Source organism: Grampus griseus, assembly GCF_964374135.1.
Source record: "Grampus griseus genome assembly, chromosome: 11".
Lineage (NCBI taxonomy): Eukaryota > Metazoa > Chordata > Mammalia > Artiodactyla > Delphinidae > Grampus > Grampus griseus.
Genome location: NC_139005.1, coordinates 6,109,857 through 6,128,147, shown reverse-complemented (window position 1 = coordinate 6,128,147; position 18,291 = coordinate 6,109,857). Strand labels below are relative to the sequence as shown.

At 54.1% G+C, this 18,291-nt stretch overlaps 2 protein-coding genes and 1 long non-coding RNA gene across 4 annotated transcripts; 2 read left to right on the top strand and 1 right to left on the bottom strand.

Moving 5' to 3' along the window:
* The first annotated feature begins 1,688 nt into the window (after positions 1–1,688).
* ING4 (inhibitor of growth family member 4) lies at positions 1,689–9,388 on the top strand. Of its 2 annotated transcripts, none has more exons than XM_082665424.1 (8): positions 1,689–1,786; positions 5,392–5,463; positions 7,192–7,358; positions 7,539–7,653; positions 7,816–7,921; positions 8,177–8,324; positions 8,609–8,670; positions 8,779–9,388. In XM_082665424.1, the coding sequence occupies exons 1-8, from the start codon at positions 1,750–1,752 to the stop codon at positions 8,816–8,818; spliced, it is 747 nt and encodes a 248-aa protein (XP_082521550.1). In that variant the 5' UTR covers positions 1,689–1,749; the 3' UTR covers positions 8,819–9,388. The 2 variants fall into 2 exon arrangements, with proteins under 2 accessions (XP_082521550.1, XP_082521549.1); XM_082665423.1 differs by having other exon boundaries at positions 7,813–7,921.
* On the bottom strand, positions 6,548–9,994 carry LOC309829494. The gene is made up of 3 exons (XR_014297410.1): positions 9,881–9,994; positions 6,747–6,873; positions 6,548–6,605 (listed from the first exon to the last, which is right to left on the bottom strand). It is a non-coding gene; the product is annotated as an uncharacterized lncRNA (long non-coding RNA).
* Positions 9,995–10,223: 229 nt separating this feature from the next.
* Positions 10,224–17,644, top strand: ACRBP (acrosin binding protein). The gene is made up of 10 exons (XM_082665407.1): positions 10,224–10,355; positions 10,564–10,782; positions 10,985–11,079; positions 11,547–11,661; positions 12,338–12,722; positions 13,172–13,304; positions 15,252–15,431; positions 15,538–15,705; positions 16,702–16,785; positions 17,340–17,644. The coding sequence occupies exons 1-10, from the start codon at positions 10,313–10,315 to the stop codon at positions 17,460–17,462; spliced, it is 1,545 nt and encodes a 514-aa protein (XP_082521533.1). The 5' UTR covers positions 10,224–10,312; the 3' UTR covers positions 17,463–17,644.
* The last annotated feature ends 647 nt before the right edge of the window (positions 17,645–18,291 follow it).

The following is an 18,291-nucleotide window of genomic DNA, read 5'->3' as shown; positions in this document are numbered from 1 at the left end:
AAAATTAAAAATCTTTTAAGCACTGAAAAAGTTGTGACAAAGCTCCCACGTCTGACAACATGGCCATGCTGTGTGGGACTGCCGGGCAGCCACGCTCATTAGCTGGTGGCGCGTGGATAGGCAATGAAACAACACCTCTTAGCTGTAGGGCTCGGGCTCTTGTGTGGGCATCCAAGATAGTCTCAGTCCGTGGTGTGACACTAACGACTGTATCACATATGACCAAACGTGCAGTGTGTGTTTCCTGCATATTTACTACGTTTCCCCCGGTTCTCACCAACTGTTGAATTGACATTGAGAGCCCTACCTTCATCACAGGTATTACAACCAGCATCTCTTTTGAAGGGTACCCTCACACTTCAACAGCAACAACCCTATGAAGCAGGCAGGATACCAGGCATTTTGCTAGACACGGAAATAGGCACGGAGATGAGATAATCCAAGGGTCTGCCGCGTGCAATTAGAGGGACGTCTTCTAGATTCTATTGCTCTATCTACCACCTGCTCAGTAGTAAACCTGGGGTTTCACCTTGTCCTTTTTTACATATTTGAGCTAAATTATGTGGCTGAAATGTTTCATTGAAAATCTGCCATGTGGGCGTTCCCTGGTGGCCCAGTGGTTAGGATCTTGGGCTCTCACAGCCGCCACCCGGCTTCACTCCCTGGTCGGGGAACGACCCGCAAGCCGCGGCACAGTCCAAAAAACAAAAACAAAAAAAACCCCAAACCAAAACCTGCCATGTGACATTAATACTTATTAAGAACGCGTGATTTGGGGTGACAGTGATCTCCAAAACTGTCTTCCTAACACTCTCCGGCTCTGGGCGTTGAGTTCTGCGTCCCTAGTGTGGTGGCGGCCTGTCGTGCACTTGGTGGCTTTCCATCCGGACGAGGAGCGTAGTTGTCGCTGTGATGTCGCGGACCAGGGTGATAGTCGGCATCCAACTGGCCCCGTTGTGACAGCTCCGTGCCCCAATCCTTTCAGAATTATGGTGCCAGTTAACATCGTACCCAAACTCGAATAAAAAGGGAGACAAACAGGAGGGCAAGGCCAGAAGCACTCTGTCACTTTACAAGCGAGAACGTCCTCAAGTGACAGGAACCCTGACAAAAGGTGTGGAGAGCCGCAGCTTTATTGTGTGAGTAGTTTTGTATTTATAAGTAGAGTTTATAAATAATCAACTGTTTCCACGTTAAAACATAATCCTGGGGAGTTGGTGTTCGCGCGAGTGAACAGAAACGGGGAGGATTTAAACCTCGCATCGCCAGGCGCCTCCTCAACTTCCTAAGAAACTAGCGACGCGGAAGAAGGCACCTGCTCTGGTCGCCAGCTTCACATTCCGCCAAAGGGGCCGGTTCACATTCCCCAGCTGCTGAGACGGACTCTCTGTGGACTGAAAGCCCAAAGAGACAGGTTTCCTTGCTCTCACGCCCGCACGTCCCCGTCCTGGAGGGGATGGAAGTTTGAGCGAGGACGCAAAATGGCGCCCTCGGCCGCGGCGGTTACCGCCGCCGACCCCGCACCCGGCCGACCCGCCACGGACCAGTGTCTGCGCCAGGCGAAGGCAACTCGGCGGGCCCTGTACTCAGACCGGAAGTTCGTCTCGTGAGGGCGGAAGTTCTCCTCGTGAGGGCGGAAAGTTCCCCTCGTGAGGGCGGAAGGGCTCCAGGCCGGGTAGGAGCTCTTCGGCTCCCTTCGCGTTCAGTCACTTCCGGGGCGGAGCGGAAGTTGCTTTGTTTTGCTTCAAGATGGCTGCGGGGATGTATTTGGAACATTATCTGGACAGTAAGAGCAGGCTGGAGGAGGGGGTCAGGGGTCACAGACGGGTCGGGGGGATCGGGGCTGAGGAGCTTCACGGCTCCGAAGTCTCGGTGGTCAGAAAGTGACAGTCGTGAAAGGTTGAGCGAGAGAAAATACTGGAGGGTGTGAAGAAATAGGGGGCGGGGCACCGGGGTCGAGGCCTCGCTCTGGGGTGTAGACGGGGGAGGGGCTGCGCGGCAGGGCTGGGGGACGGCTCTTGAAGGGCTGGTGGGCATAGCCGGGAAGATATTTGCTGCCCCCGTCTGCAGAGTCTCTGGCCTCAGCATATATCATTTTCTTAAAATCGTTCCGAATCGGTCGTTTTCGTATTAATATATCATCCACTGCCATTTGGAGCAGCGATGAAGATCTGCTCGCGGCTCCTCCAACCAGTTCTTTCGAAGAAGCGGCTTCTCGTGGGGATGGGGGGTTACGAGTGACCACTGTCACATGATGAACCGGAAGGCTTCTCCTCTTGGAGTAAAGATCCAATTCCCATCCAATGGAAATCTGGTGTTATGTTTATGCTATTTGTGTAACCTACCTCTTCACAGAGTCCGTCACCCTATGCCCTTACATTTGCCTTACCGTTGAGAGTCATTCATTCGTTTTTTGAGGTTCTGCTATGGGTCAGACATAATGGCAGGTACTGGCGATATACAAGAATGAATAAGACCCGGCTCTTGCCCTCAAGTGCTCATAGTCTAGTAGAACACAGGTTCTGCTAATATTTATAAAACAGTGTGACAAATGAAATAATAGAAATACATTAAAAGGACAGTAGGTAACACTGGAGAAGGAGGGGCTCATTACCTGGGGGTGTAGGTAAAGCTGTACAGAGGATGTGATGTATAGAAACTTGAAGGTTGAGTGCGGAGAGGGAGAGGGAATTGCAGGTTGGGGAAAGCATCAGCAAAGGTGTTATGATGGGTTTGTGGCAAAGCCAGGGAAAAGTGAGGCCAGAGTGTTTGATGTATAGGACTCCGAGGTGCAAGATTGGGAAACGAGACTGGAGAAGGTAGCTGGGGCTAGGTTGTGCAAGGTCGTTTAAGCCAAGCTAAGAAGCTTGCACGTTATATTTATTTATTTGTTTGTTTGTTTTAGCTGCATTGGGTCTTCGTTGCTGCCCGCAGGCTTTCTCTAGTTGCGGTGAGCGGGGGCTACTCTTTGTTGCAGTGCGCGGGCTTCTCATTGCGGTGGTTTCTCTTGTTGCGGAGCACGGGCTCGAGGCGCGCCGGCTTCAGTAGTTGTGGCACGCGGGCTCAGTAGTTGTGGCTCGTGGGCTCTAGAGCGCAGGCTCAGTAGTTGTGGCACACGGGCTTAGTTGCTCCGCAGCATGTGCGATCTTCCTGGATCAGGGCCCGAACCCGCGTCCCCCGCATCGGCAGGCGGACTCTCAACCAGTGCGGGTGGGCGGATTCTTAACCACTGCACCACCAGGGAAGTCCCCCAGCGTGCACTTTAAATAGCGAGGAACCAACAGATTTTCTAAATAGAGTGTTTTTTTATATAAAGGAAAATAAATGTTGCATGATAAATTGGAGCATGATGACATTGGTAATAGGGATCAGTTAGGGATAACAGTCCTGGTCAGAGATGAGGACCTGAACTCAGGGAGTGACAGAAGTGTTTAGGAGTTAAATATGACAGGATTGACTGACTGAGTGGTTGAGAGAGAAGGAGGAATCTAAGGTGACTTCTCTATTTCCTGTTTGGGAAGTGAGGTAGACGGTAAATCATCAACAAGATAGGAAATTCAGGAGTAACAGTAACGTATTTATTCAACTTAGATTTAAGCATAGGAATGGTAATTGTATCTGTAAGAGTAAATAAGATGGAGATCATTCAGAGAAAGCAAGTGAGAAAACTAGAGGATTAAATTAAGTGTAAGCTCAAGAAAATATTAACATTTAAGGGACAGGCTAAGGAAATGTCAGTGACGGAATTGCTAGAAAGTATGTGATGAGATTTGGAATCTTAAGAGGAAGAAAGTTATTCGAAGATGAGAAGATGGTGCCAGATCCTGCGAAGGTAATTTTTTTAGGATGGGACTAGTAACCCATCATTTGACTTGGTAAGTCAATGATGGCTTAGTCTCAGTAAACTGGTGGTGGCAAACCTGAGTTTATAGGTTAAAGCAGTGGAGGCATTTTAAAAGTTGGAAGTGGAGTCATGGGAAGAGATTTTTCTTTTATGAGAGAGACTTAAGTATTCATGCATTTATTCAAGTATTTACTGAGGATCCTCTGTATGCACATCATAGTTCTAAACTCTAGAGAAATAGGGAAGAAGACAGATGCATCTAACCCTTCTGGAGAGCTGGGGAGACATACCAAATAACTAATTACACAATTACTTATGTAAGTACATTGGATAAGAGCCCAAAAGGGTAGACACAGAATACCACGACAGGGACTTCCCTGGTGGTCCAGTGGTTAAGACTCCGCACTCCCAATGCAGGGGGCCTGGGTTCGATCCGTGGTCAGGGAGGGAGCTAGATCCCACACGCTGCAAATACAAGATCCCACATGCCACAACTAAAAGGTCCCGCACGCAACAAAGATCCCGTGTACTGCAACTAAGACCCCACGCAGCGAAATACGTATTTAAAAAAAAAAATAGCATGACAGCATAATCCAGGGCACTTGTTGGAGTTTGGGGCAGTCAGGGTTGAGCTGAACTTTGAAGAATGAACAGGAATTTGAAGGCCAAGAGGTATGGTGGAGGTGGGATGAAGAAGACTGGGCAGGGCATTCTGGGCAGAGAGAGTAGCGTGTGAGAAGCCAAGTGTCATGAAGAGCACTGGCAAGTTCAAGGCACTCAGTGGAGGCCAGTATGATAGAGCAGAGAGAGAGCACAGACAGGGACTGATGTGAGTTAGGGCTGGTGTGAGGGAAGCAAGGGCCAGAAAGTGCAGAATAGCAATAGGAATATTGCAGTAGGAGGTTACTCGAGGGTTATAAACAGGACAGTGACTTGAGCAGATCTGCTTTTTTTTTTTTTTTTTTTTGCGGTACGCGGGCCTCTCACCGTTGTGGCCTCTCCCGTTGCGGAGCACAGGCTCCGGACGCGCAGGCTCAGCGGCCATGGCTCATGGGCCCAGCCGCTCCGCGGCATGTGGGATCTTCCCGGACCGGGGCATGAACCCGTGTCCCCTGCATCGGCAGGCGGACCCCCAACCACTGCGCCACCAGGGAAGCCCAGATCTGCATTTTTTAAAGAACAATTCTGGCTACTGTATGGAGAGCAGGTTGGAAGTGTGTGTGTGATGAGTGGTGGAGGATGCCAGGAGGGTATTTGTAAGTTGAGGGCAAGGAGCTTGGAGACAGAGATTGAAAGAAAGGAAAGGGAAGGGCTGATTTGTAAAGTCACTGAAGGGAGGAAGGGTGGGAAAGCTGTGTAGAGATGGAGGGGTTAGTTGTGGAAAGAGGCGGACGTGACCTCTCCTGAGAGCAGAACGATGAGTGCTGTAACAGATAATCCAGCGGTTTGAAGGAGGGAAAACCGAGTGTTGTTTTGGACCTGTTCTTTAAAAGCAGCGGTAGGGCCTAGGACGTCCAGGGAGGCTCAATTTCTCCTCTTCTCCCCAGGTATTGAAAACCTCCCATTTGAACTGCAGAGAAACTTCCAGCTCATGAGGGACCTGGACCAAAGAACAGAGGGTACGTACAGAGTAAGGAGTCCAGTGTATAGTGAGTGTGTATATGATCGTTTCTTCTTCTGTTTGGTGTTAGCATATCGTCTGGTTTGGATTGCTGCAGCTTCTCTCTCTCTCTCTCTCTCACTCTCTCTCTTGCAGTTCTTAGAAGGAGAGTAATAATGACCCATATTTGTGTGTCAGCTTTTCCATAACACATGGCGTATTGTGACAGTGCCTCAAGAATTCAAAGATGCTGTGCTCTTTATATCTCCCTCAAGAAGAATTAAAAAAACCAAAGTCATGCCTAGAATCATTTCTGTTCTCCATGTTCAGTACGTTTATAGGAAGACTAGAATGTTTCTATTCCATTGGATTGTTAATGTTACTGTCACAAAATTCACTGTGGCTTTAGACTGCAACTCATGTTGGTAGACAGGAACTTTGCTGCATGAGAAGATCTTAAAAAGAAAGGAAAAAAGAAGGAAGAGCAGCAATTAACAAACATCAGGATCTCTACACTATATTCTTCAGCCGCACAGAAGCACTGGGTACCATCTGTGGCCTTGCCTGGGCGTTGAGCAAGTCTGGCTGCACTGAGGCATGCATTTAGAGCCTGAGGCCACACTACAGTGGTCAGGTTTGTCTCTTCAAGGTCAAAGGTATTTGTTGGAGCTATCCCCCCGCACCTGCTGATGGATATGTAGGTGCATCCTCATGTAACTGTGCCCAAGGATGTAACAAGCTGTTGTTAGAATACCTAAAGCTGTGATTTAAGTTACTCTTGGTAAGTTCACTCATGAAAAGGTGAACATCATCTAAAATCCTGGACGTAGGCCCCTGAGAACTCCCTGCTGAATGCTGAGCACCAGCTCCTTGCTTTGTAATACAGTTCCAGCTCTTGAGTTCATGCACAGAAAGACCAGTTGGAGATTACTGAACTACATACATGCTTCTCCAGCTTCCTCCAAGGGCCTCAAATGAAGCGGGGCGTAAACCTAGTGTGCGCGCAGGTCTTCCCTGTTACCTATTGCTGCCCCGTGTTGCAGTCATACTTTTTTCTCCATCGACATGTTTTGTGAGCACTACCAAATATCGGGCAGTGGGCATCTAAAGTCTCAGTGTCTTGGGACGTCACCAGCCTTGCAGAAACGTTTGGAGCAATATCTAAAATGAACAAACAGAAAAAAAGTGATGGGAAATATAAGCAAGTTGCAAACGATGAGCAAAACAGGGTGGGCAGTAAGTGGAAGAACTGTGCCGTGAATGGACCAGGGCCTAATTTTAAATGACGAGGTACAGACGTACAGGCCTGGGAGGCAGCAGCAGGTGACCCAGCCTGGTTTGCAGCACTCAGAGCTGTCGTGGGATGTTTTCGAGACGAGAAACCACATGGCTTTTGAGAGAAAGTTCCTGGTTCAAGAGGCAGCAAGCCCTGCAAAGAAGCATCTTCAGACAGCGACCAAAACACACTTCGTATTAGTGCCGGGTGCCAGGAATCCCTCATTATGGTTCAATAAATTCAGTTCCAACTATGATAGCAATGTTTTCAGCACCCGAAGGCACCTTTGAAACAAATATTGTGAACATGTTGCATTACTTGAGTACGTGGCACAGTACCTAGGAATGTTCAGTACGTTTTAATTGGAAGGTTATGATGGTCAATGGAAAAGGTCCAAGGAGCAAGAGGAAGAAGTGTGTTCCACCTAGCCACTCAGGGGCCATTGTGACCAGGCCTCTGTCTCTGTTGTAGACCTGAAGGCTGAAATTGACAAGTTGGCCACTGAGTATATGAGTAGCGCCCGCAGCCTGAGCTCCGAGGAGAAACTGGCCCTTCTCAGACAGATCCAGGAAGCCTATGGCAAGTGCAAGGGATTTGGTGACGACAAGGTGCAGCTTGCCATGCAGACCTATGAGATGGTATGGCCCTGTTCATGGCTCCCCACCTGCCTCCCGTCTATTCCTCGGGGTCCTAGACCCCCTCCTTCAGCCGTGTTGGGATCTGTTTTGGGTCTGGGAGATCCATAGAATCTGCCTCCGCCTGTTTTCTTTAACTGGAACCAGCCCTGTAGCTCTTCCTTCTCCTTCCTTCCCACCCAGGTGGACAAACACATTCGGCGACTGGACACAGACCTGGCCCGTTTTGAGGCTGATCTGAAGGAGAAGCAGATTGAGTCAAGTGACTATGACAGCTCTTCCAGCAAAGGCAAAAAGAGTGAGGAGGGGGGCGGGGCTGTGAGAGGTGGGGCGAGGGGTGGGGCGAGGACCCCGAGGGAGAAGCCAGCCTGCACCGGCTTGGAGGAGGGGCAGGGGGAGGGGGGCTTAACCCATCCTTCTGTCTCCCTGCCTTCTGGCTTCCCCCCCTTTTGCCTAGAAGGCCGGACTCAAAAGGAGAAGAAGGCTGCCCGTGCTCGTTCCAAAGGGAAAAACTCCGACGAAGAAGCCCCCAAGGCTGCCCAGAAGAAGTTAAAACTTGTGCGCACGTGAGTGTGTCAGGGAGCATTTTGCTAAGGGACAGACTCCTCTTTCCCGCCACCTCACCCCAGCCACAGTGCCCCTTGCCACTTTGCTGTGTCCTGTGCCAACAACTCTCCTTGCCATTTTGGTATCTGCTGGATACAGAGGAGAAGCCACAGATCACTAGCCCCACAAGGACCTCCTCCTCCGCTGGCTCTGGGCATCTCAAGCTGTAGCTTCCCTTCCTGCAGATGACACTTTCTCTCCCTCTTGGCACGCAGAAGCCCTGAGTATGGGATGCCCTCAGTGACCTTTGGCAGTGTCCACCCCTCTGATGTGTTGGATATGCCTGTGGATCCCAACGAACCCACCTATTGCCTTTGTCACCAGGTCTCCTATGGAGAGATGATTGGCTGTGACAACCCTGATGTAAGAACTGTTTTGCCTCAGGATGGGGGGGGGGGGTTCTGGTGGACATGAAGGGAGTTGGGTACAAGAAGGGGGGTAACGGTTGAATAGGGGGACTTCGGGATAGGAGAAAGGTAGTTGGAGTTGGTTGGCCTTGGACCCTTCAAGAATTCTCCCAAGGGATGGAATAGGGGAGTATTCCTAAAGGATGGGGAGGGGAATGGAGGGTGGGGGGGGTTCTTTTCTTTCCTCTGCCCCCACCCCGGTCCCTGAGTTCTGCTTCTCCCATCCTCTTCCTTTCCCAGTGTTCCATCGAGTGGTTCCATTTTGCCTGTGTGGGGCTGACCACCAAGCCTCGGGGGAAGTGGTGAGTGAGAGCTGCGGTGGGGCTGGACTGTCACGAGCTGAGTGAGTGACAGAGGGCATCCGCCCTTTCGCTCACTCTCTCCCCCTTCTCTGTCACGTTCCTTTGAAGGTTTTGCCCACGCTGCTCCCAAGAACGGAAGAAGAAATAGACAAGGGCCTTGGATTCCAACACAGTTTCTTCCACATCCCCTGACCTGGGCTAGTGGGGAGAGGGATGCCTGGCTGGGGTCAGGGAGAGGTGGGTGGCGCAGAGTTGTCATCCCCTCTCCTCGCCTCCCCACTCCTGGTGCTGAGGCTGCACCCAGACCCTGGTACGGGGGTTGCTGCAGCCACTAACGGTATGTGCTCTCATTCAGCCCGCCCCCTTCAGAGGGAAGGGGTCTTGCCCACTGTCCTTTTGCCTCCATGCTGAGGTTGGTGCTGTATTTTTGAGGGATGGTCCTCTTACTCCCCTTGCTTTGTATTTAAGGACTGGGGCAGTAGCATGGGGCCCTCCCCCAGCCTCCTGATCCCCTCCCCTCGTGGGGGGCCATGGCGTGATAAACTTTCTTCACTCTCTTCCTGCTTTTCCAGCGGGGGCTCCTCCAGATCATCTGGGCTGTGGCCCTGGCTGAAGGGTCACCCCTTCCTCTGTGCCAAGAGGATTCGTCCTGGTTTGTGAGTGGGAGGGGCAGGGTGGAGTGCAGATATCTCATATGGAAAGGAATTGGGTCGGTGAATAAAAGCTGTACATGTTGGCCTGCTGTGTTTATTGTAGAGACACTATTTCAGTGCATGTGCTAAGCATATTTTGCATCCTCTGAGTTGGCTAAAAGGTGGGAGGATGACATGCCAGAAGTGGGACAAGATGTGGAACCAGAAGTGGTACCTCTGCCCCAGAATCCACAACTTGTCAACTTCTCTGGAACCACCCGAGCTGCCTGGGGACTGTGCCTCAGACCAGGGTTTCCAAAACCTTTACGATTCTGCATCTTTTCTCCCTTAGATGCCTTTCACTTAATTTCCAGTAAATGTGTATTGTGTGCTTTATACGTGACTAAGTATCAGGCTGACTTATTTTAAACACAAAACAGAAAAACACGTAGTTTGCCCTACACCAGTGAGCTGTCTGGCCCGCCTCCACCAGGAAACCACCTCCTTAGACTGAGCCCCCCTTATGCCCCATCTCCTCCTCACCCGAACCCCCTCTTGCTTCTCCTTCGGCTCCTTACCTGGAGGCGCCCTCTCCAGACTTGGTGTTGTACGTCCCATCTCTGCGCGCCTCACTTCCAGGCCTCACCCCTTCTTGGGAAGATTGTAAAATAGGGCTAGTAACAGTATCCACTTTATGGGATCACCTTGAGATGAAAAAACGTCACGCGTAAGGAACAACACAGGAGCTCCGCCGTCCAAGGCACCGAGTCAGTGATCACTCCTGCCCTCCTTGTCCTCTCGTGTTGGAGCATGACACGCGGGGACCCGCACCCGCCCTCCGACCGAGCCCGGCCAAACGTCCGTTTCCCCGTCCCCCACCCCCCGCGTGGCCCGCCCCGCCCTTTGTGACGTCGGCGGCCTCGCACCCGCGGCCCCCGCCCGCCGGCTAGCCCTGGCTCGGCCCGTTAGAGGCCGCTCGGTCCCGGGAACACGGGCGACCGTCCGGGGCCATGAGGCAGCTCGCCGCCGCCTCCCTTCTCTCACTCCTGAGGGGTGAGCGCGCGTCCGCCCCCGGAGCCCTCCCTGCACCGTCTCTGAACCGCCTTCCCCTGGGCCGGCCGCTTCCAGCCCCTCCCCCCGCCCCAGCCCTCTCGCCCTCGCCCGCGGGCTCGGCGGCCAGACACCCCGGTCCCCGTGTGCACGGGCCGGCTCGCCCGGTGTCGGGGTTGGGTCCATCCGTGGTCTGTTTCCCGCCCCGCAGTGCTGCTCCTGCCTCCGGCACCGGCCCCCGCCCAGGATACCCTCTCGACCTCCACTCCGGGCAGCCCCCTCTCTCCCACCGAGTATGAGCGCTTCTTTGCGCTGCTGACCCCAACCTGGAAGGCAGAGACCACCTGCCGGCTCCGCGCAACCCACGGCTGCCGGAACCCCACCCTCGTCCAGCTGGACCAGTATGAAAACCACGGCCTGGTGCCGGAAGGTGAGGGCCCGCCTCGAGGGCCAGACCTGTGCTCGCTGGACCCGGGGCGAGGGGGTGGCTGGCGCCTCACACTGAGCCCGCGTGCTGGGCTCTCCAGACCCCGGGAGCCCACCGCCCCGTCCCGCCCCCTCCCAGAGGGCGTGCCCCCTCCCAGAGGGCGTTCCCCCTGGTGTGTTCACTTCCGCCGCACGCCCTTCCCCAGGCGCTGTCTGCTCCGACCTCCCTCATGCCTCCCGGTTTGAGTCCTTCTGCCAGTTTACTCAGTACCGTTGCTCCAACCACGTCTACTACGCCAAGGTGAGGCCGGGACAGAGGTTGGATCTGGTGTCAAGGATCAAGGGACAGGCGGTGGCAGTGGCGCCAAGCCAGCCTTAGGTCCTCCCTACCTGCCACTTTGCCATCATTTACCCAGATTATACGTGCATACAGTCTCACCTTGGGCATTCAGACTGTCAGAACAGTCCTGTTACCGCAAGAAAAGTAGGGAAGAGGGATGGGAGGAGGCAGAGATAAGCCCTTCCAGCAGGTCAGTGATGTCATTCAAGTCAAATGCAAAAGACTGAAGGCAGGAGTGTGGGCCAGACGGGAGTCTGATCTTGCAGGGGACCTTTCTCAGGTCTAGAGAGTTCCACCGGGGTCCATGTGCCCTCATTCCCGCCCAGGAACTGTGAGAGAGGAGACCCGAGGGACAGGGACGGAGGATAAGCAGGAGTAGAAGTCCGCCCTTTGGGAAAGGCGTTCCCACTTTGCTTCTCTCCTTGCAGCGGGTCGGGTGCTCCCAGCCAGTCTCAATCTCACCAAACACTCTCAAGGAGGTGGACACTTCCTCTGAAGTGCCGCTCACGACGATGACCTCCCCCAAGTCCTCCCACATCACAGGTGAGACCCTCCCAGCACCCGGGAGACTCCCAGCCTCTCCTCCCACGAGTCCCAGAGCCCAGGGTTTAAGGCATCAGTGGGAGGGACGTGGGGAGATGAGCCAGTGGAGGTGGCCATGGGCAGCTATTTACATAAGGAAGAGCCTGCTTTTTCTGAATACAAGTTAGGGCTTTCCTGTCCCAGGATGTTTTCTGACATTACGTACATCTCTGCCCTGAACCGATGTTCCCTAGCTCCCCAAAACCTTCCTACATTAAGAAGTGCTCTGGGACTTTTCCCAGCTAAAATCTTCACTCTAGAAAGGATTGGTTGCTAGGTATTCAGAATACTGGTGTTTCCTAAGTGAGGGGGACAAAAGGTGGTATTTGAGGTGGCTTAGGGAAGAGGACCGCTTGTAAGGGAGGTGGAAAGGGGACCGGTGACGCTGCCTCCACTGTCGCCCTGGTAATGTTCTTTTATTTTGATATTTGTATTCTCTTCTGTGTTTTTTATGCTCAACTGAATGAATATGTGCAATTTGCGCTGCCTTTCTCTGCCTTTGTGTTTATGTATGTGTTTGTTTATGTGTTTTTGTCTGCGTTTATGTGTGTCCCTCTGCGAACAAAGACATGGGGGGTCAGAAACCTGACCATCCCTTTCCCTTCTCTCTCTTGGTCCCTCCCAAACCCTGCTGCAGCCACAGAACAACAGGCCTTCCAGCCCTGGCCCGAGCGGCTTAACAGCAGCGTGGAGGAGCTGCTACAATCCTCCCTGTCCCTGGGCGGCCAGGATCAAGGGCAGGAGCGGGAGGGACAAGAGGAGGAGTGGGAGGAAGGACAGGGCACAAAGCAGGCGCTGGAGGTGACGTCTGGGTTGCAGGCAGACCCGGAGCCCAAGACCCAGTCTGAATTTGTAACTTCCAACCCTTTCTCCTTCACTCCCCGGGTGCGGGAAGTGGAGTCTACTCCCATGACGATGGAGAACATCCAAGAGGTCATCCGATCCGTGCAGGAAATGGATGAACTGAATGAAATGAATGATGTATATGAGGAGAATATCTGGAAAGCCCAGAGCCCCGGCAGGTACAGGAAGTTCTGTCTGCCCCACCGGCCCTACCTTCCCCGCTGTCTTTGGGAATGAGAAGCCCCCTTTGCCAGCTTCGGCCTCCAGACCCATTCACATCTACCTGGGCTTCAGGTGCACCTAGCCGCTGCCTGCCTCGCCTGCTGTGTGGCCGTCATGGGCTTAAGCACTGCCCTAGACGTCCGTCGCTACATGAAGTAGTGGGGTGCGCCCTGAACCTAGAGCTACCAGACTTGGGTTCTGGGGTTGTCTCTGACCCTGATGAGCACTGCAACTTTTACTTCCCCTTTCTGGATCTCAGTTCCTCATTTGTAAAAGGAGGCAGTTGGCCTGGAGGCTTCCGGGGCCCCATCCAGCATGCTAAATGTGTGTGACTAGGACTAGACGCTAAGGGGAGGGGAGGAGAGTGGGTGGGCTTTCTGCCCCAGCCGGTGCCGTCTTCTTGCAGTCTCCTGCAGCTGCCTCACGTGGAGGCCTTGCTGGCACTGTGCTACTCGATTGTGGAGAACACCTGTGTCATAACCCCTACAGCCAAGGCCTGGCAGCACTTGGAGGATGAGATCCTCGGTTTCGGGAAGTCGGTATGCCCACCATGCTGTTTAATGGCTCCATGCTCACCGGGCATCCTCTGGGCCTCAGGAGCGGTTAATGGGCGGGGCTACATAAAGCCCGAGGCATCATTGGAGATTCTCTCCAAGTGAGAATCCCTTCTTTGGAAGGGTATCTGCAGCTCCCCTTAAAGGAGGAGGTCACAGGACGGAGTCTGGAATCCATTTCAGTCCAGAATTCATGCTGTGGCGGCGCCTCGTTGGGTTTGAGTCATCTCCTGAGCCAGTTCACCACCGGCAGGACTTGGCTTTACCTTAGATGTAGCTCTTCTTTCCAGAGGGATCATAGAACCGTTTCCAGGGATCTGTAGAGAGATCCCAGCCTCGACGTGTCCTCAGCACCCAGCAGGTCCTATTCCCAGGAAACAGGGCTTTCAAAAAGTGCAAGTTAGCAAATGTTTGTTGAGAGCTGGTATGCCACCCATTCATCTGTTTGTTCAAATATTGATCAGGCTAGGTATTTGAGATGTTAGCAACTCTGTCCTAGGTATTTTAGCAATGAGTACAACAGATCCCATTCCCTCTCCTCCTGGAGTCCGGTGGGAGAGACAGACGCGGAAACGGAGAACGGTGTGGCAGGATCAATGCATGACGGACAAACACAAAGTGCAGAGAGCAGATGGAGAGCACAAACGTCGCGTTGGGCTGGATCGGAGAATTGCCTCTTGGAGGAACTGATGTGTAAACTGAGACCCGGAGCTAAAAGAAGTTAACCAGGCAAAAGAAGGGGTTGGTAGAGGTTCCTGCTAGAGGGGTTAGTATCAATTTGTGCAAAGTCTCTGAGGCAAGAAAGAGAAGAAATTCCACATGGAACCAAAACAAAAAACAAAAAAAAAACGAGCACACTGCTGTTCTCGGCCCGCAGGGAGCAGGGATTCAGTAGCGTTACAAAAGGAGTGTGGTAGGTGCTGGAGAGAGAGTTCCTCTGGGTCTTTTTGTTTTTGTTTTGGAGTGTAGGAAGTTCAGGAGTGGTGGAGGGCTCACTGGATTTTTAGAGTCAAAGAGATAATAAGGGTCATGATGTGAATAATCCCGAATGGCAGTCTGAAGCATTTGTATTTAATTTGGTAAGAAAAGAGAATTCAGTCATGATTTGGGGTCAGGGACATGATGATGCGTCCCCCGTGTGCTGTTAGGAGGAGCAAGGAAGGCGACGTAAGAGATTTTGTGACTGTGACACGCTGACGGGATGGACTGGCGATGCTGCAGGGCGAGATCCTCCTTCCTCCTGGAAGGCTGGGGAGACTTGCTCAGGGCAGAGAGCCCCACCGGGCTCCACATACAAAATGTCATCCAAGAACTTGGAGGTTCTGAGCCTAGGTGCTCGGGCAGAGGACAGGTTTTGGAGTTGGAAGCACCAGGACCAGTGCCTCAGCTCCACACACACTAGACGTGGGTTTGAGCAGTTGACTCAGCCTCACGGGGCCTCAGTTTCCTCGTCAGGCACACAACGGAGGCCTGCTTAGCACCTATGCTAGTAGAAGCTTCCTGTGGAGACCCAAGGAGATGATGGTACTTAGCGCCATGGTGCGCAGCACTGTGCCGACTCTTTGTGAATGTTAGCGTTATCATTAGCGGAGAGGAAGGGAGGGTTATGGGTCTTTTTCAGACGGGCTAAGTTACATGTCTGTCAGGCACTTGGCCGTGGGGATTTGGAGCTCAGGAAAGAGATCAGAAGTGATGGTAAAGGTTTGGGTGTCACCAGCAGGGAGATGAATATTACCTGTGAGTAGATAAATAATCCAGGAAAAGGGTGAAGAAACAGAGAGCCGACGGGAGGTCCTTGAGGACCCTTGGGGAGGGGGGCAGGGAAAAGCCACAGGAGCTTCTGGAAAAGACTTAATGCGGAGACATTCTGCAGAGCGGCTCTGGAGGGCGGAAGCGGGGGAGCCTCAGTCCCCCAGCCGCGCTCCTCCTCAGGTCTGTGACAGCCTTGGGCGGCGCCACGTGGCTACATGTGCCCTCTGTGAGTTCTGCTCCCTCAAGCTGGAGCAGTGCCGCTCGGAGGCCAGCCTGCAGCGGCAGCAGTGTGACAGCTCCCACAAGACGCCCTTCGTCAGCCCCCTGCTCGCGTCCCAGAGCATGTCCGTTGGCACCCAGGTACCGAGGAGGGTGGCCTGCAGCGGCCGGGGGCCTCAGGCCCCAGGCAGGATGGGGCAGCAGGGGGGCCAGGACGCCCACCTCTCCCCTGTGCCCCGTGCCACAGGTAGGGACCCTAAAATCGGGCCGCTTTTACGCGCTGGATTTGTACGGCGGGCTGCGCATGGACTTCTGGTGTGCCCGGCTGGCCACCAAGGGCTGCGAAGACAATCGAGTCGCCAGCTGGCTCCAGACCGAGTTCCTCAGCTTCCAGGATGGGGACTTCCCCACCAAGGTCAGCGCCTTCCCCAAAGCTCAGCCCCACCCTGCTCACCCCGGTTCCCTCTGGTCCCCTGCTCTGGGGAACCCTAGTATGTGGAGGGGGGCTTGGGCCCCTGGCCTCACTGAGCCTCCTGCCTCTCCCCAGTAGACCCTCCAGACCCCCAAGAGAGCAGGATTGCGCTTAGCGAAGGCGTAGAAACCTGGAGGGCCGGGCGGGCACAGGCCATGGGGGCGTGAGACAGGTCTGGTCCCAGCTCTGCCGGTTACCTGCAGCGGGTGGGGTGGGGGACTTCATCTCTGCCCCAAACGGCTGCTGACGGTGACCCAGTGCTTCCCTGCCTAAGTCTGGAGGCTCCTTCCCAAATCTTCTAGCGCTTTCCCTCTCAATGGGATCAACTTTGCTCCCCGCCTCCAGAGTTACCTCCCCCCACGGAACGAGCTGCTGTAGCTGAGAGCCCGGCCCCTCCCTTCTGTGGTTTAGCAGGAAAAATCAAGACCAGGAAAAGCAGAGGCAGCTTAAGAGAGGGCTTTTATCTGAGCCGAGAGGTCTCCGCCCAGCTCTTCTCCCTGGGCCCCTAGATCTGGAAGGGGTCTCGGACTGCCTCAGCTGCTCCCCTGGATTTATAGATGGGCAGGCGAGGTTCATAGAGGGAAGTGACTGGCCCAGGGTCATACATTAGAGGCACTTCTGACCTCTTCCACACTGAACAGTCCCTAGGAAGCTCCCTGAGATGGGACCGCTGCTTGGGCCCCTTCCCTGGCCCTCGTCGCTCGGCTGCTTTCCCAGCTAGGTGACCAGCAGGGCACCCCCTTCTCAGCTCCAGCTCCTGGCTTCTTCCCAGCAACTGAACGATGGCTGAGGGTGGGACGGGAAGGGCAGAGGGGACACCCCAGGTGCAGAGGGTCTGGTTCTGTGCCCTGGTCCTGCCATCGTGGGCGCACTCTGCAGGGCTGGCGTCTGTGAGGCTTCTGATGTCTTCCCACCTCCCATCCCCCGCTCCTGGCTTAGATTTGTGACACAGAATACGTGCAGTACCCGAACTATTGTGCCTTCAAAAGCCAGCAGTGTAGGATGAGAAACCGGAACCGGAAGGTGAGCCCCTCCCTCTGCCGCCCCCCCCCCCCGCCCCTGCTGCCTCCCATCAGCCCCAAGGGCTGGTCCCTTCTGGGCCCCCCGTGGCGTCCGAGCATCAGGGGTGTGGAGAATGGGTGCATCTCCGGGCAGAGCCTCCTCCGTGGAGCTCTGTCCCCACTCCTCCCGCCCTGGGGTGAGCAGCTCTCCCAGGCCCCCAGGCAGAGGGTTCCAGGAGGGAGGGAGGCAGCACATCAGAGGCCCTGTGGGTGCGCCAGGAGGGAAGAACCCCCAGCCGGGTTGGGCCTGAGAGGCTGAGGCCTCAGTCTTGGCTCTTGCTGTTACTCACCAAGTCGTCTGAGCCAAGTCACTTCCTCTCCAGCCTCAGGCTCCTCATTTCTGAAAGGGGGAGTCGGGCTACGTGGTGTGCCTCCCCGCTTTAAAAACCCACATCTGAGTTTCCTCCTTCCCTCTGCTCCCTGTGCCTACGCCCGCCCACCTCCTGTTCTTGAATTTCCGACACCTCGGGCTCCTGGCTTTCCTAGCTGGACCACGTGCGCCCAATCCCCGTGCAGGTGTCCCGCATGAGATGTCTGCAGAATGAGACGTACACCGTCCTGACCCCGGCCAAGAGCGAGGACCTCGTGCTTCGATGGAGCCAGGAGTTTAGCACCTTGACTCTCGGTCAAGCCGGCTGAGCTGGACTCTGCCCTCTCCCCACCCACTTTCCACACCCTCCATTGCTCTCAGACCCCAGGTTGTCTCTTACTTGGCCCAGACTCAACGTTTCCCTTGGGTTGGGGCAGCCGTCCCGGAGAGGTCTGCGATGGGAGCTCCACCTCCCTTAAAGGATGTCTTTACATAAAATGTTTATTTTCAACCTGTGTGGGCTGTTTTGGTTCTGACCCCCTCGTTGGCCCTGCCCCGGGGGAGTCAACCCTCCAACCCCTGGATCCATCTGCAGGCGAGGGAACCATGGGGATGGTACTCAGGGAAGCAGCCCTCTGCCAGGAGGAGAAGCCCTGAGAAATCAGAGTTGGATTGAAGAAGGTCACAGCCGGTGGGTGTCTTGGGGACCATGTGGGCCCTGAGGCCGTGGGTGTCTCCGTTTCTGAAGCCCTGATCCCATGATCTCAGATGTGAATGTAGGACTGTCCCTCTGGAGGACAAGCTGAATGAGATTGTGTCCAGGGGGACCAATCCCAGACAGTAGGGTAGGACTTGCTCTTTATAGGAGGAAGGAAACAACTGGGCTGGAGCTCAGGAAACCTTTGCTGTGACGTCCAGTCATGGGCCCGATGGCCTGAATGTGGGGAGGAGCTGCATCTGGAAGCATCGGCCTTTAATAACCTGGGATCTCCCCAGACGTGTTCGGAGGACACACGTGTGGGGAGCTATACAGCATTTAAAAGAAAGCATTTATTATGGAAAAGCTCAAACACGCACACGTAGAGAATAGTGTAAGGCACTCCCATGCACCCTTCACCCAGCTTCAATTACCAACACGCAGTCAACCTCCTAAAGGCA

Bases quoted from the DNA above. Each gene is read 5' to 3' on its own strand.
- ING4 (XM_082665423.1), top strand. From the start codon at position 1,750: ATGGCTGCGGGGATGTATTTGGAACATTATCTGGACA. The intron at 7,922-8,176 runs GTGAGTGTGTCA...CTTGGCACGCAG, and splicing joins AAGTTAAAACTTGTGCGCAC to AAGCCCTGAGTATGGGATGC. The intron at 8,671-8,778 runs GTGAGTGAGAGC...GTTCCTTTGAAG, and splicing joins ACCAAGCCTCGGGGGAAGTG to GTTTTGCCCACGCTGCTCCC.
- ACRBP (XM_082665407.1), top strand. From the start codon at position 10,313: ATGAGGCAGCTCGCCGCCGCCTCCCTTCTCTCACTCCTGAGGG. The intron at 10,356-10,563 runs GTGAGCGCGCGT...CCCGCCCCGCAG, and splicing joins CCTTCTCTCACTCCTGAGGG to TGCTGCTCCTGCCTCCGGCA. The intron at 15,432-15,537 runs GTACCGAGGAGG...CCCGTGCCACAG, and splicing joins GCATGTCCGTTGGCACCCAG to GTAGGGACCCTAAAATCGGG.